At 42.5% G+C, this 17,992-nt stretch overlaps 1 protein-coding gene across 1 annotated transcript; it reads left to right on the forward strand.

Moving 5' to 3' along the window:
• Positions 1-11,644: 11,644 nt before the first annotated feature.
• On the forward strand, positions 11,645-17,584 carry LOC142095352 (uncharacterized). Its single transcript, XM_075178306.1, has 5 exons — positions 11,645-12,016; positions 12,705-12,938; positions 13,323-13,531; positions 13,898-14,414; positions 17,572-17,584. Exons 2-5 carry the CDS (start codon positions 12,709-12,711, stop codon positions 17,582-17,584), a joined length of 969 nt encoding a protein of 322 aa, XP_075034407.1. The 5' UTR covers positions 11,645-12,016; positions 12,705-12,708.
• The last annotated feature ends 408 nt before the right edge of the window (positions 17,585-17,992 follow it).

The following is a 17,992-nucleotide window of genomic DNA, read 5'->3' on the forward strand; positions in this document are numbered from 1 at the left end:
AATAACTTGAAACACAGAACACTACAGTCTGGCACAGACAACATACAGGGTACAATGAAAACATCTCACCAGTATCCTTGTCACTTTCAGGGACTGCTGCCTCTCTCCTTTAAGACTACCAGCAAACGTAGTGACCCTAAGTAACTTTCACTCTGCTTTCGGCGGACACAGCTCCCTAAGACCTGAAGAGGTAGATCAGGCAACGGCAGTACTCCAGGGACCGATTGTCCCTTTCTTATCAGGGGCAGAGATTAATATATCTCAACGCCAGCCTAACTTCAGCTATCACTTTGTAGTGAATGCCAATTTGCTCTCTAGGTGTTTAAGCCCAGAAATGACCTCATCAGCAATTCCAGGACCGACCTGATTGGTCCTTTTTGTGTGTTTACCTTTTCACAGGTTAACATACAGACCAGTAGATAGGAGATTAATCACTCCTGATTTAATTAAACATTTATTGTTATTTGGCTATACAGCAGATTTTGTGTAAACAGGAAAGATCACACTCCAGACACACTTACATTTAAATACACAATGCCTTCCTCTGTAATTAATAAATATATTAAAAAGGAGTAGCCCCAGCACGGAACCTTGAGGTACTCCACTTAAAACTTTTGACCAATTATTTTGTAAACCAACCTCTTGTGTGGCACTGTATCAAAGGCCTTTGCAAAATCTAAGTAGACCACATGTACTGTGCTGTCCTGGTCTAAGTTCCCACTAACTTCCTCGTAGAAACTAATTAGATTAGTTTGACATGACCTATAACTCACAAATCCATGCTGATTCCCACTAATAATCTTATTGCGCACCAAGTAATCCTGAATACGATCCCTTAATATACCTTCCAGTAGTTTCCCCACTATTGATGTCAGGCTTACAAGTCTATAATTCCCTGGTTGTGATTTCGTTCCCTTTTTAAACAACGGCACCACATCTGCTATTTGCCAATCCCTTGGTACTGAGCTGGATGAGATTGATTCTATGAAAATTAAGAATAGCGGTCTAGCTATTTCTGAGTTTAGCTCCATAAGAACCCTTGGGTGTATGCCATCTGGACCCGGAGCTTTATTTATCTTAACATTCTTCAGTCGCCTTTGGACTTCTTCCTCTGTCAACCAAGTATTAATTAATGGTATGGTTTATTTTAAATTTTTATGTATTATTCCTATCATTTGTTTCTCTCTAGTAAATACTGAAGAAAAGAAAGTGTTTAATACCTCTGCTTTTTCCTTAGTATCATTTATCAATTCACCCATCTCACTTCCTAGGTGTCCTATATTATCTTTTTTAATCCTTTTGTCATTTATATACTTAAAAAACTTTTTAGGGTTTGTCTTACTTTCTTTTGCAACTTGTTTTTCATCTTCAAATTTAGCCAATCTAATTTCCTTTTTGCATGTTTTATTACATTCCTTGTACCTACGGAAGGACTCCTCAGACCCTTCAGACTTAAAACAATTTAAATGCATGATTCTTACTTTGCATTTCTTCCCTTACCTTTTAATTTAGCCACATTGGTTTAGACTTCTTTTACATTTATTTCCCATAGGATTGAACTTATATGTGTATGTTTCCAACAACATTTTAAAGACAGCCCACTTTTTTTCCATATTTTTTCCTTCAAAAACTTTGTCCCAGTCTATGCACTTTATAGACTCCTTTAGCATATTAAAATTTGCCTTTCTAAAATTTACATTTCTAGTTGATCCCTTATACCGTTGCTTCTGAAAATTAATTTCAAATGAGACCATATTATGATCACTATTTCCCAAGTGTTCCCTTACTTGAATATTTGATGTTACGTCTACATTGTTTGTTATTCCTAAGTCCAGTATAGTCTGGTTCCTAGTTGGTTCCTCTACTAATTGGAACATGTAATGAAACCTATTTTTAGCATGCTCAGAAACCTATTTACCCTAGCTGTACCACAGGTCTCAGTACTCCAATCAATGTCCAGATAATTAAAATCCCCCATAATTAAAACTTGACCTAGTTGTGTAGCCTTTTCAATTTGGTGTAGAAGTTGGTCTTCCTCACTCATACTAATATCTGGCGGTTTATAGCATATCCCTATCAGCAACTTCCCTGATCTTTTTCCTCTGCTGGATATTTCCACCCACAAATGCCTCTATATTATCACCAATTTTCTCATAAATAACTTCCTGAATACTTGGTTTTAACTCTGGCTTAATATAATGACATACTCCTCCTCCCTCTTTTTTTACCCTATCCCTCCTGAAGAGAGTATAGCCTTCCAAGTTGACTGCCTAGTCAAGTGTATCATCCAACCAGATCTCCGTAATACCTATAATATCATACTGCTCATTCATTGCTACTAGTTCTAACTCCCCCAGTTTACCTGTCAGGCTTCTTGCATTTGCAAGCATACACTTATGTCTATTGCCTCTCTTAGGTATTTCTTTTTGCTTTAAAAAGGGCCTCTCCTTATCGGCTATGCTTCCCTTCCCCCCTCTCCACCCCCTTGACTCTTGTTAAATTCCTCCTTACTTCTCTCAATGTCTATCTTATAAATACTTGCTTTCCCCTCCCCCCGGAAACCTAGTTTAAAATCTCCTCCAACCTTCTAACTATCCTCTCCCCTAGCACAGCAGCCCCCTCCTCATTCAGGTGCAATATCCATAAAGATTGCAACTGACTGAGAAATCAGCCCAGTGCTCTAAGAATCCAAAACCCTCCTTCCTACACCAATCTTTTAGCCACCCATTAACCTCCCTAATCTCCCGCTGCCTCCCTGGACTAGAGCGTGGCACAGGTAGTATTTCCAAAAATACTACTTTGGATGTCCTTGCCTTAAGTTTGCGACCTATGTCCCTGAAATCATTCTTTAGGACACCCCTTTTTCCTCTAACTCGGTATTTGGTGCTAACATGCACCAAAACCGCCGGGTCATTCCCAGCCTTTCCCAAAAATCTGTCCACCCGATCCGCAATATGCCGAGCCCGAGCACCCGGGAGACAATACACTGTTCGTGATACTCTGTGGCTGTCAGCAATGCTCCAGGGTCCAACAGCCACAGATCTGATAGCTAGGCTCACTGACAGCAGCTGCGTAATGTGACCTACTCTGCATAATGCAGGGAGGTCACGTTATCACTGCTCTCCAATCAGGGAAGGAGGAGGAGACATTGCAGTCTTCTCTCCCTCCGTGCTCTGCGCGGGGCATTTGAGAGGCTAAATGGCATGTATGGGGAACATGGTCATGCTGAGTGGCATGTCGGGAGGCTGAGTGGCATGTATGGGGCATGTAGTGAGGCTGAGTGGCATGTATGGGACATGTAGGGAGGTTGAGTGGCATGTATGGGGCATATGGTGAGGCTGAGTGGCATGTGGGGAGCCGAGGGGCATGTGGGGAGGCTGACTGGCATTTATGGGGCATGTGGGGAGGCTGAGTGGTATGTATGGGACATGTGAGGTTGAGTGGCATGTATGGGACATGTAGGGAGGCTGTGGTATGTATGGGGCATGTGGGGAGGCTTAATGACATGTATGGGGCATGTGGTGAGGCCAAGTGGCATTTATGGGGCATGTGGGGAGGCTGAGTGGCATGTATGGGGCATGTGGGGAGGCTGAGTGACATGTATGAGACATGTAGGGAGGCTGTGGTATGTATGGGGCATGTGAGGAGGCTGAGTGGCATGTATGGGGCATGTGGGGAGGCTGAGTGGCATGTATGGGGCATGTGGTGAGGCCAAGTGGCATGTATGGGGCATGTGGGGAGGCTGAGTGGCATGTGGGGAGGCCAAGGGGCATGTGGGGAGGCTGAGTGGCATGTATGGGGCATGTGGGGAGGCTGAGTGGCATTTAAGGGGCATGTGGGGAGGCTGAGTGGCATGTATGGGGCATGTGGGGAGGTTAAGTGGCATGTGGGAAGGCCGAGTGGCATGTATGGGTTATGTGGGGAGGCCAAGTGGCATATATGGGGCATGTGGTGAGGCTGAGTGGCATGTATGGGGCATGTGGGGAGGCTGAGTGGCATGTGGGGAGGCCGAGCGGCATATATGGGGCATGTGGAGAGGCCGAGTGGCATGTATAGAGTGGGATGTATGGGGCATGTGGGGACGCCGTGTGGCATGTATGGGGCATGTGGGGAAAATGAGTGGCATGTATGGGGCACGTGGGGAGGCCAAGTGGCATGTATGGGGCATGTGGGAGGCCGAGTGGCCTGTATGGGAAATGTGGGGAGGCTGAGTGGCCTGTATGGGAAATGTGGGGAGGCTGAGTGGCCTGTATGGGGCAGGTGTTGAGGCTGAGAGGCATGTATGGGGCATGTGGGGTGGCCGAGTGGTGTTTGGTGAGGCTGAATGGCATGTATGGGACATGTGGAGAGGCCGAGAGGTATGTGGGGAGGCCGAGTGGCATGTAAGGGGCATGTGGGGAGGCCAAGTGGCATGTGTAGGGCATGTGTGGAGGCCAAGTGGCATGTATGGGGCATGTGGTGAGGCAGAGTGGCATTTATGGGGCATGTGGGGAGGCCGAGTGGCATGTATGGGTCATGTGGGGAGGCTGCCATGTATGGGGAATCTGGGTAGATCTCATGGCATGTGGAGAGGCTGATGTGTATGTAAGGGGCATGTGGTGAGGTCTGGGGGAATGTGAAGAGGCCTGAGGGGCATTTTGGCTATTCATGTCTTTTTAATCCCCACTTCAACAGTTCCCTCCACAGCGATTTTGAATACAGAAGTAGCGTGAGCTACTGTGGATAGACTGTAAGTACCCTTTGAACCCTCCTCCGCTGGACACAGCAGCAAGGTAAGAGCTGAGTTGATGATGATAATTATTATTATTATGAACATTTTGGCAGTGTTGGATATCTTATTTTTCACTTACCGAGATATTGTAAATTATGTTATATTTTCAATGTATGCGTGTGCGTCATGTATGTGCATGTTTATACTGTGTACATGTAATGTACACATATATAAAAGGTAAAGTTGGCTCTTTGCTGTATCAATGGTTATTTTTTGGCTCTTAGGCTTCGACTGGCAGGAGCTGACTGGCAGACTTTATACCGGGGGGGCAAGCACACAGCACTGGCCCAGCCTTAAAGGGTGGTTTTCGGTACAATATATATTTCACAAGATAAAAAGAGCCTATTTTAGTGTTACTTAATTGGTGGTACTTCATTATTATAAATTATAAATAATGTAAAAAAAACATATGCATAAATAACCTTTACAAAAATGCACATAATGAAAACTGTTATGTACACATGCAATATATGCAAACTTGAGTCAGATTGATCAGAAGTCAAACATGTTAGCACTAGAAAAAAGACCAATCTGTTGCCAAATTAAATGTCTTAAAACAATGAAGATTACTCACACAGTTTACCAAGATCTCATCGGTGGTCTTTTACAGACAATTTCCAGCACATCTTGAAATTGAACTAGTTCCAAAAGGTCTCGCTTTACAGACATGATCATAAATGCTTCAAGCAGATCTTGTCCCATTGTAACTCGTAGTCTTGTCTTTATGAGTTTCAGTTTGCTGAATGCTCTTTCACATGACACTTGTGTGAAAGACAGAGTTACTGGGTATTCACATGTCACAGGGAGATTCTTGTAAGCGGCTGAATATAGATTGTACTTTAGAAGCAATCTGTGACAGCACAGGAAGCAATTTTTACACAATTTGCACATTGTCTTGTCATCCTCTATATCAGCAGATATACCCCATTCATCTTCATTCACACCACTTTCTTCTGGAATTACCTCTTGTCTTCTTGTTTCATCTAAGTGTCCTGTCTTCTTAAAAAAGAGGTTTGCAAAACTCATAAGTTCACTAATAAAAGACTCTTCATTAATTTTAGCCAATTCAGAAAGCCTTTTTAGAGTGCCCTCTTCAAGAAGTTTTGGATCATTTCAAATGTTTTAAAAAAATCTACAATCCAAATATTGGGTGTCCAGCACCAATGGTTTATTATCAGAAAATCTCTCTGTAAGACTTGCTAAAATTTGGTCACAAATTGGTCTGTACGCTTCCACACGAAAAACGTTGCAGTTTATCGGTTGGATGTTCATCAACTGAGATCTCACGCTATTAGTTTCTTTCTGTCAACCCTTCTCAATGGGATCTCAGTTTTATTCTCAAGGAAAGATTATTTCACCATTGGCTGTTCTCCCCGTGTTTGCGTGGGTTTCCTCCGGGTGCTCCGGGTCCCTCCCACACTCCAAAAATATACTGGCAGGTTAATTGGCTGCTATCTCTCTTTCTCTCATAGGGCAGGGACTGATGTGAATGTGTTCTCTGTACAGCGCCACGGAATTAGTGGCGATATATAAATAGCTGCTGCTGATGATGATTTTGGCAATAGGTTCATTAATTTTTTATGCAAAATGTGTAGCCTTTTCTGTAATATTATCAAAATCAATTTTCTTTAGCTGGTCAATGGCATTCTCAACCATTTTCATAATAATATAACAACCTCACTTTCTATATCTTATGTTGTAGGGGTATTAATATAAGTGGTTTTGGAATGTATTCGGTGATTCAAATATCCCTAGGATTTTGGTATAGAATAAATGACTCTTTATACTTTATGTCCATTAATAATTAAGTATTATGATAACTAGGGGCCCGATTCATCAAAGTTCGCAAACGCATACGCATCTGCCTTGCATACTTTGAGTGACGTAAATCGAAATAAGCACCTTAAACAGCAAAAACACACCCCCATGTGGTCTAAGTGACGGAAATAAGCAGCGCAAACGTTAGAAAACACACCCACCTGCGGATCTTTAAACATGCTACACGCATAAGCGACGGCTCTCAACTGATTGACGACAAGCCAAGCAATGCAAACCTCACGCCCACTGTGGGAGGGACCAACAGTTTGTTTACACACAACACAACATAAATGCCTGGGGCTTATTTTTACGACATAGCTCTCTACTCATTAATCACTGACAAATAACAATGATGTGCAACACTCTGGACGGTTGTTTTTCCTTTGCTACTAATTAACCTAATACACACTTGTCAAAAACACATTGCTCACGATCTGTGTTTAGGATTTCTTCGATTTCAAGTCGCCGTATAGTATGCAAAATGCATGCACATGGCTACATTAAAAACACATGAATAACGAATGTATTAAAATGTATGTGGTGTGAATACATCTTTGCCTTTTCAGCAAAATGAATGCATAGCATACTCTTCCATAAAGGATACCCACAAGAGTGTATACAACCTCCACACAGAGGAAGGGTTTCTGTCTGGATTACAACTCAGGAATGACTGTATGGAAAGTGGGACAGCTACCCACTAGGCCAACCTGATATTTGAAAAACCCAGACAACACCAACCATACAGCATGCGTGCTACACAGGAAACTGACACTTAATACTACTCTTCATTATTCACACAAATTACTCACAAAAATATACATCTCACAGGTAGCTCACTGGTTAGCACTTTGGACTCACAACTCACCAGACATGAGTTCAAATACAAAGCTTACCCACAACTATTGTGTGGAGTGGAAACATTATGCTAACAATAAACGCAGGAACTTCACACAATGGTTTTATTTTGTAGATTTGATTTGTACTACATTGTTAGAAATGCCCTCCTAATTATCCTGTATTGTAATAAAATTTATTCTTGGTGGGAATTTTCAACAATGGCTCAGGACCCACAGTTCACAGGCACATTATTATGTGCATGCTGACATTTATTACTATGAATGGACTAAGAGGAGGGGGGGGGGGTATTTGTAGGGGACAGCCTTCTTTGAGTTAAATGCTACATTGGCTGCCATCCGACTTTTGACTTTCATCTGGATCCACGCCGTACACGTTATGTCATGTACTCAGCTGTTTCAATACACAACAGACCGCTTACCACACTCCAGTACCATGGAGATTAGCTTCACTTGCACTTCTGCCTTACACCACTTCTGGGTACAGTTTCCATATGTTCTCTTCAATGTGTGACTGCCTTTGCTCTGACACTGGAACGTAACCTTGGACTATCACTACAATGACACATGATTTGGGGAAGTTGTGAAATAGCTAGGGCATTTGACCTTTTGGAATGTCTTGCACACAGGGCCTACAGATGGCATACCTCTTACAGGGGTGGCTTGTTGGTGGAAGGCACATGTTCCTTTTGGATGACATGCAAACAGCAAATCTAAACCTTTTCTGCTACCGCAATGATGTTAGAAACAATCTATCTTGCAGAAATGTTGCACATTTAGGATTTTAAATGCATTCTCTTGTAGCCTTACACCCACATGTTGTGTAATGAGATGAATAAAGACACACACACCAAGGTTTTTTGGAAAATTAGTTATATAATGTGGCAAGGATTCAAAATGAACAACATATTTACAAGGAAAAACTATAATATTTACATATAATACAAAAATTACAATAAAGAGGACCAATAGTCCAATGTAGCCTTCCAGTCGGCAACCAATCGCACCAGTTGCTGGCAGGTGGCCTCGAGATTGCAGAGTAAGTGGCCCATTTGGGCCAACAATTGGGCCGGAGTGGGTGGTGGTGTGGCCAATCTCCGACCTTCCTCCTCAGGTGCTGAAAGGAAACAAACGAAAACAATAAATATACAGCTCAACCTAATTTGGCAAACAGACTGGACTTACTAGAGATGTGTACTGTTACATTACTTTCAAATGTTAGGCTTCTGGCAACAAAACCATTTGGACGCACATTAGACATTGCTAAGGCATTTGGATCAATGTCCTACATTCTGGTGAGCCACAGGTAGAGGGCCATGGACAGGGTTGTCTTATCCAGCATTATAGGCCCCAGGGCAAAGCACTACCATGGGCCACTACCTACACAATAACTCACAGGAATTAAAAATATGTTGGTTGATATTGGAATTTAAAATCAAGTGATTAATATGCTGACAAGTTCACCAGGCTAGCAGCCACATTTTTTAGGGCCCTGCCCTGCGTGGCCATGTGTTAAGATGGCTCTGGCTGTGGTTTGAGTGTTTAATGTACATCAAAATTGTAGCCAGATATTATGTGTAAAACCTGTGGCATTTATGTCACCATTTAATCAACATGTGTCACAGCAGGGATTATGTACAAGTATAATGGACATCCTCAATCTTATCAAATTAGGTCCATCATTTTTCCAAAATACTTACTATCATCAAAGGCCACTGCCTCTTGGCTGCCCGATGCTGCCTCCTCCAATTGTTGCTCCTCCGGGTCAGCCTCCTCCACTGCAGCTGCTGCCACTAGCACCGGCACAGGCTCCTCCTCCTCCGATGACACAGCCACTGCCACCGGCTGCACCTCCTCCTCCTCCTCCTCCTCCTGTGGCTGCGGCTGGCGCTGCTGGTCGCCCCCCTCCTCCTCTGCCTCCTCCCCCGCCTGCGCCTCCACCACAGCCCGACGGCGTTGCCGGCGTTCCCAGCGTGCCCGGTCTGTTTGAGAAAAGGAAATATAAACAAAAGGACATGTTAACACAATCACCATTTGAAAAAACTGATAGTATTATGACAATCAGGTGATCATACATATTTAATCAACTTTACATTGTCAGCAGGCAGAAATATTAGCTACTTACAATGCAAGGAGCTAAACATGATGAACACAAAGCATTTCACAACTTGTCTGCCCGGTACAGTGGTCTAGTGGTTAGCACATCTGCCTCACAGCACTGATGTAATGAGTTCAATTCCTGACCATGGCCTTATCTGTGTGGAGTTTGTATATTCTCCATGTGTTTGCATGGGTTTCCTCCAGGTGCTCCGGTTTCCTCCCACACTCCAAAAACATACTGGTAGGTTAATTGGCTGCTATCAAAATTCACCCTAGTCTCTCCCTCTCTGTGTGTGCATGTCTATATTAGGCAATTTAGACTGTAAGCTCCAATGGGGCAGGGACTGATGTGAATGAAATCTCTGTGCATTGCTGCGGATTTAGTGGCGCTATATAAATAAATGATGATGATGATGACCTGGCACAATTTTTGGTATTTTACATAGAGATGTGGAATATCGCAGTGGCCTAGTGGTCAGCACTTTGCTCTCATAGCACTGGGGTCAGGAATTCAACTCCCTGATTATTGTTTTATATGTGTGGAGTTTGGAGGCTTGCTCCATATTTGCATGTGTTGTCTGCCACACTCCCCAAACATACTACTGGCCGGCTAATTAGGTTTTGTACAAATTTGTCCGTAGTATGTTTTTTCATGTAGGTGAATTTAAGTCTGCAAACTCCCTTGGCCCTGGTAATGATGTCAATTAGTTCTCTCTTTACAGGACCACAGAATTAGTGGATGGAGGTCAAAATCTTAGAATGTTAAGTATACTTTGGAAATCACCCTTTGTTGGGACTACCTCACAGTCTAAAAGAGTCTAAATAGGCAGTTAAGTAAGGATTGATTAGCTATATCTAGTACACTCTGTAATCTGTTTGCATCTTATGGGAGCTTGCAAAAATGTGTCTAAACACTAAGGTGTTTTGTATTTGAAATGTGCCTTTTCAATCTTGGGCCAATAATGACAACACATCTTCCACTCCAAAATGTTTTTAAGGTTAGACTAGCAAGTTACAGCACTCGGGTCAAGACTTAGAATGCCTGATTTCCACAACCACACTTAATGGTGAGAATTGTCACACAAAAACATTTAGGACAGTAAATGGATAGCACACAAATTTAGGACACAGGAGCCAAAGCTTTTTGGGTGCACTGGAAGGGGCATGACCTTTATAGTGTGCTTGCACATTGTTATGTAGGCCATGTCAGGTGTTTAGGGTGAACATATTTACAAACATAGGGCCTGATTCATTAAGGATCTTAACTAGAGAAACTTCTTATTTCAGTCTCCTGGACAAAACCATGTTACAATGCAAGGGGTGCAAATTAGTATTCTGTTTTGCACATAAGTTAAATACTGACTGTTTTTACATGTAGCACACAAATATCAACTTTAAACTTCAGTGTACAAATAATCTATCAAGTATCTGTGTGCTAAATGAAAAAACAGTCAGTATTTTTTAACTTATGTGCAAAACAGAATACTAATTTGCACCCCTTGCATTGTAACATGGTTTTGTCCAGGAGACTGAAATAAGAAGTTTCTCAAGTTAAGGATCCTTCATGAATCAGGGCCATAGAGCAAATATATATATATGTTGACTTTTTTTTTGCGATTAGTAGAGAACTCACTTATTCTGATCTCCCTACGGAGCTCCTCCAGAAGCTGGGGCTGGTGGCGCCGGAGATCGCTCCACCGCCGTTGGAGCTGAACGGTGCTCCGCCGAATGTTGTATTGGAGGCGGAGGCGTCTGCGGACCCTTTGATAGGCCCGCACCTTCACCTCGTTGGACACATACCGTCCAGAGGGTACATTGTCCATACCCTCTGCAAGGACTCTCAGCTCACGCCTGCTGAAAATTGCAGCCCTCATTTTGGTATAATGTCTATAACACAAAATGGGGGCCTCTGCGTTCCGATTGGTTCGCTGAGCACGTATGGGCGTGCTCACGTCACACGCGGAGCTTTCACACACCTGTGTTGTGACTCGGATTGTCTCTCCCACCAAGAACATGGCGGGCGCCTGCACTGAGACGAGTACAGTGTGCTCCGCAATTAGGAAGAAGAGTGTACACCTGGTTTATTAATTAAACACTCCATTTAAACCCACCTGTGCTTTGGTCTAGTGCCTGTTCATTCGCTTTTTAGCCTGGATAGAGCACAGTCAAGATTTCATTACATTACATTTGGATGATTGTTCTAAGAAGCCAACAACAAACAGTAAGTACCAAACTAAATCAGAGATTGAAAGATTTTTTTTTTTTTTGTGTTCTCCTAAAGTTTTCTGCCTACAGTATGCTAAGTTCTTTTGAACCTTATCCATATTCAAATTAGGAGGTTAGCTTTGTTTACCACATTACCTTTTCTTGCTTATAAAAATTAATTTGTTTTTTTTTTTCGCAGCCCATACCACGCATTACCCAGTTGACTATCAAAATAATTTTTGTCTTTTGTGCCAAACTTTGGAGAAAAGTAAGTATAAGAATTTATCTGAAATTTCTGGATAGTTCCAAAATACTTTTATCTCCTAATGTAGTAAACTGTTTGCTCTGCAATATGTGTGGCCGGAATGTAAAAAAAACTGGTAAGCAAAGGGCCCCTGGCCTCACATTTAACATGTAAAGTTTTCAATAGTAGCCTACAGTATGCTAAGTTCTTTTGAAACTTATCCTTGTTCAACGGCATAATAACTAGCTCATTGCATTGATGGACACATGGGTCCAAATGTGTACACTTATTTTGCCCACATACCTCCACAATTGCATTTGGAGTACACACTTAAGTGTGTTGCTGGCTGATTTGTAACCAAATATTAATAATAATTACACAATATAGGGTTTGCAACTGAGTGATATCCTTCATTTTGGTGTGTTGCTAACCTGTAAACCAATGTTATGGTTTGAAAAGTGAAGAGTAGTAGTAGTAGTAGGAGAATGTTGCTATAGAATTTGACTAATATGTCAGTCAAAATGCAGTGGTCAAACTAAATGGCCGTTAAATAGACAAACCACAATGTTTATTATAATAAGGGGCATGTGTTTTAGACCTAGTTAGAAGTTTGTGAAATTGTACCTTATGTAGGGGGGGAATGTGCTTAGATTCTGTATCACCACCTGACTGTGTGCATTGCCTATAAAGACATGACTTATCTTTGAAATAGGAATATGTCTGATGCTGGCCCAAGTAATGTGGAGGCACCAGGGCTGCCAACTAGGCGTAAAAACAACTTCATAGAGGAGGAGCTGGAGGTGCTGGTAGAAGGGGTTCTGGCGAGGTTCCACAGTGGGAACCGCCAAATAACCGGACGCGAGCGCCAAACCCATTGGCAGGAAATCACAAGGCTCATAAATGAAATATCTCCGTATGAGCGTACAAAGGTTGAAGTACAGAAAAGGTACGAATTAAAATTAAAAATAATAGCCCTATTTAACTTTACTGACTGTGTGTATTTGTCAAATAATATATATAGATATCGCTAGAGATAAATATGGATATTGTGACATAGTAACATTAGTCACCTGTGAGGTGAAACCACCTTGTGACTCCAATGCATTTGTTGATCAGGCCCTTTGTTTTCAGAAACTAACACCATGGCCCTTGGTCACATTGACATAATATGTTTACCACATTATACGCGCTTCAAAAGAGCAAAATCTCTATTACTGTATGTGAAGGTTAAATTGTTGTGATTAGCAAACGTGCAATGTATTTGATTGAAAAATGTGTCATTTTGAGTTGAAGGTACTATGTGAGGCAATAATGTTTGTCTATTCCACAGATGGGCAGACTATAAAGGACGCCTGAAAGCGAAGCTTGTTGAGATTCACAGGCATGCTCAAGGCACTGGTGGGGGGCCTCGACTACGTACTATTTTAACACCCCTCGAGGAGCGGGCGAGGGCTGCAATAGCCCTGGTGGAGATAGTTGGGGTGGGCGACATAGACACTGGCTCTAGCCCACCCCGAACAGGAGAGGCCGCTCCACTAGGTACATGATGAGTTTGCTTGCTTAATGTCTGTAAAGCTTTGTATCTGTCTGAGTAAAAGTGTCAACTCTCAGGATGTGTGTGTGAAGGTAAACTTCAATTGCACAATGTGTTTGCCTATCACATAGTAGGAAATGACATTTACACACTGAAGACAAATGGTCTCAATATGTAGGGCTCATCCTAAAATGTCAGACCATAAGTGGCAATGTTTGTATTTGGGGAGCGGAAAGGGCTGCTAGCACATTTAAGGGAAGCTGACACTTTACCAATGCTACATCACGCGTTGTAAGATGTTTTAGCCAATATAATATCGCACCTTACTCATTGATTCTAATTACTTTATTTTACTTATTATCTCTCTACAGCATGTGAGCAGCAGGCGCCTGCTTCACCGGTGGATGAAGAAGTTGCCCGTGATGTGGAGGAGCCTCAGCTGCCTCCAGCTGAATATGTAAGGCAGCGGACACTCGCACGCGCAGCCGAAAATCTTAAAGACGTCACTCTTGCACAGAATGTTCACCTGTCACACATATCAAGCACTGTCCAACACACGGATCAGCAAATCGACCGTCTCACTAACACACTCTCCGATTTCATGAGCACACACACCTCTTTACTGACGACACTCGCCACCAAAATGGATCATTTAAATGCTTCAGTGACAAATATTGCAACACTCCTGGGTGATATCTTGCATGTCCACTCCCAACGCACCTCCGGCACAATCCCTTCACCCAGCTCAGATTATTTGTTCGGCAGCCCCCATACCCAGTTGTCTGTCGCCTCCGCCCTCCCTGATGTGTCTGTCGCCTCCGCCCTCCCTGATGTGTCTGTCGCCTCCGCCCTCCCTGATGTGTCTGTCGCCTCCGCCCTCCCTGATGTGTTTGTCGCCTCCGCCCTCCCTGATGTGTTTGTCGCCTCCGCCCTCCCCGATGTGTCATGTCGCCTCCGCCCTCCCTGATGTGTCATGTCGCCTCCGCCCTCCCTGACCCCGAACTATGTCGTCTTATGTGTTTTGCCTTTGCTCGTGGCTATGGCCAATCCCCTGTTGTGCCCACTTCCCCCTCGCCTGTCGTGGCCCCATCCCCATCCCCTGACCCTGCACCTTCACCTCGTCGGACACAACCCGCTTGCCTTGCCCCATTGCCTGGTTCCTCTGACTCCTCTACATCACGGGTGACAAGAAGTCGGAGTAGGGGAGCCTCCCGTCCAACCGGCTTTAAAAAAACACGGAAAAAGTAATTTGTATTGTTTTAACCTAACAAATATAGTTTAATATATGACGAAAATATGTATATTTTTTTTTTTTATAATAAAAAAATTCCTACTACTGAAATGTCTATTTCTTTTTTACGGCAGATTCCATAATGTTTTTTGTAATAACAATGCTTGTTATCAAGTCTAACCATAGTATAATCTCCAAACAAACTGACTGATTCATTAACGTATTCAAACAAATATGTATCTAATATCAGTGTGCTGACCAAAACCATGCCATGGCCCTGATTGAGTAATGAACCTAGATGTCAAGGATACATATTTCTGAATGCTGCTCAAAAGCCTTTTAAAATGCAAGTGGTGCAAAATAGCAATAGGTTTAGAGCACGAAAATAAAAAAAATGTCTGTATCCTAATGTACCGCACAAATACTTGATAGCTTATTTGTACACTGAAATGTTCAGGTCAGGTAGGACCTCTCCTACCCCAAAATTACATCTCCAATGACATTTTTGGTTTACATCCCCCTCCAAACTGACATGCTTTGCCCTTGCTTAGTTACTTTGCCTTACCTTTCCAGAATGAATCTGGCCCATGGTTTGCTGAAGAAGACTTAAACAAGAAGTGTATCAAGGTAAGCTTCTTAATGCTTTTGCCACAGTGTTTCTTTATTTGCCTGACTAAATAATTGCAAACACAACGTGCAACTACAGTGCCCCTTTAGAGGTAGGGCAAATCATTCTGTCAAGAAAGTATTGCATTTGCAAACTGTAACCTGACACAAAGGAGCCACAAAAGACAGGTGTTAAGGTAACCCAAATAAATTTTAATTTTTTTTTTCCCATGATGGCACAGGACAAATATTGTTAACTACTATTTTGTACAGGTAAGAATCTGTGCCAATTCTAAAAATCTAATAAGTGATTTGTATTTAAGATTAGTGCTAATGCACAGTGTGTGGTACACTGGACGTCATTTAGCATAACAGTTATTTACATGTAACCTCATGACCTTATTGCACTAAGCACATATAGGTTGGGTCTCACATTTGGATCTTAGGTGCACTTACCCCATCAGCCGCTGTCATATCACGGCTACCTGGGTGCCTTCTGGTCGTCAGCAACATCCCTGTCCTCCACAGCTCTGTTTGTAATCAAACACACACTGTTTGTTCTGCTGCATGTGCACAGGCATCTTGGATGCAGTCAGGTGATCATTCCAGATCAACCAGATTCAGCACCTGTGATCCCATTAAGTGCTCAGCCAATAGTTGCTTGGGACAAACTATTTAAAGCTGCTGCTGTGATCTGTTCATTGCCTGAACAACACACTTCTCTCCAGTGGATAGTTATTGGCCCCAGTGTTTCTGGCTGCATTACAAAATCAGTGTTTGTGTCCACATTCTCAGACTGCTCATTCCCCTGCTAGATTGGACAATCAGCAAGAACATGAGCAGGAAGATCATCCAGGCTGCTCTGTTCAGATTCAGACCTGCTGCAGGTAATCCCAAGGGTCCCTGATTCGGATCAAGAAATACAGACTAACGTGACAGTTTGACACACTATAAGGGTGTATGTAGTGCTGTGTGTCTGACTAATCATGTAAGACACAAATGAAAAAGCTTGGAGTATAGATATGGTTTGGTCAGGCAAAGAAGCACACTCTAATACAAGTAAGTAGACTCCAAGAGGTAGTTTGTCCACCAAACTCCTCTATCCTGTAAAGACTTTTCCAAACTCTATGATCTGATCCCCCCAATCCATGATAGTTTAAACCAATCTGGAACCTTGAATACATTATTATAACAAACAGACCCTAGAGTTTCTTACGTAATGTACACTGATACATTCATTGTTAAAGTGGGCACGTCACTTGGATTTGGCTCCCTTCCAGTTTTGGAAAACATTTATGCAAGGCCAAGCAATTTTATATAACGGGCAACATATTATCATTTGAAGCTTGGTATGTTGTGATTTCTTGCCAATACAGACACAGGTACCCATTGCACATGTTCACCCTCTATAAGCCAAAAATACTGGATGCCTCACCTAACAATGTAAACATCAACAATATCTACCAGACATTAATCCCTCAAAATACTGTGTGCTCGGCCCAACACTCTTGGATTAGATCAGGGGTGGGCAAACCTGTCCTCAAGGGCCATATCCAGTTCATGCTTTTAGGATTTCTGTCTGTAGAAACAGGTGGGATAATTACTGACCCAGCCAAATAGATTAACTCAGCTGTACATGATTAAAGAAATCCTAAAAACATGAACTGGATATGGCCCTTGAGGACAGGTTTGCCCACCCCTGGATTAGATGGTGGTAAAGGAATTTGAACATGGAGCCATAATCCTAAAGGGAGGATATCTGTACATTAAGGCTTTGTACGTCCCTTGCCCAAGGCATGGACAAATGCTGCAAAATATTGTTAACATTGACTAGCATGTTTAAACAGACATGGGTGGTATTACGACACACACTTTGAAGAGAAACAAAGGTGGAATGTTAATTTGTCACTACTTTCCACTTTCAGAGGGCAAGCTACATGAAAATGGTATTGAGAATAAATTTCACATTTCTACACCACAATAACATTGGAGACCTGCATTATCAGGTTCAGCAAACATATCAAGTGACTGCTGCCTAACAATGTGTAATCAGACTAATGTAACTAGTTCTCATGTGGAGTATCTATGGTGGCTGTAAGTTTACATATAGCTGCCTTGACCAATTAGCAAACTAGGGGCCTGATTCATTAAGGATCTTATCTGTCATTTTTTGCTTATCTTAAGCTAATCCACTCTGTTCATGCTCAGAAAAGGGAGATAAGAAGCAAAAGCCACTGCATAAGTGACGAATTTCTTACGCTAGGATGAAAATCCATCTTTGCTTCACTCTTATCTCCCCGTTTCTTCGTAACAATAAGCATCTTACCTTTTGCACAATATAAGAAGATTACTAATGATTCAGGCCCTAGGTGATGGTATTATGGCCTTGTAGCAAGACTCCACTAGCTTAGTGCCCTAATGCATTCCCCATAATTGTTAGTGTGGGGTTTGTGTCTGGCATGTGGGTGTTGGAACACTTTGAAACAAAGTGCCACTAGCACAAGCGAAAAATATTGTTATCCCATTTGGCCAAGGGCCAAAAGTTGGTAGTGTGTGACCTGACACTGCTAACATTTTTGCTTTCTTTATATACATTTACCTGTAATGTGATGCCTATATTCCTACGCAC

Source organism: Mixophyes fleayi, chromosome 6 (genome assembly GCF_038048845.1).
Source record: "Mixophyes fleayi isolate aMixFle1 chromosome 6, aMixFle1.hap1, whole genome shotgun sequence".
In the NCBI taxonomy this organism is placed as follows: Eukaryota; Metazoa; Chordata; class Amphibia; order Anura; family Limnodynastidae; genus Mixophyes; species Mixophyes fleayi.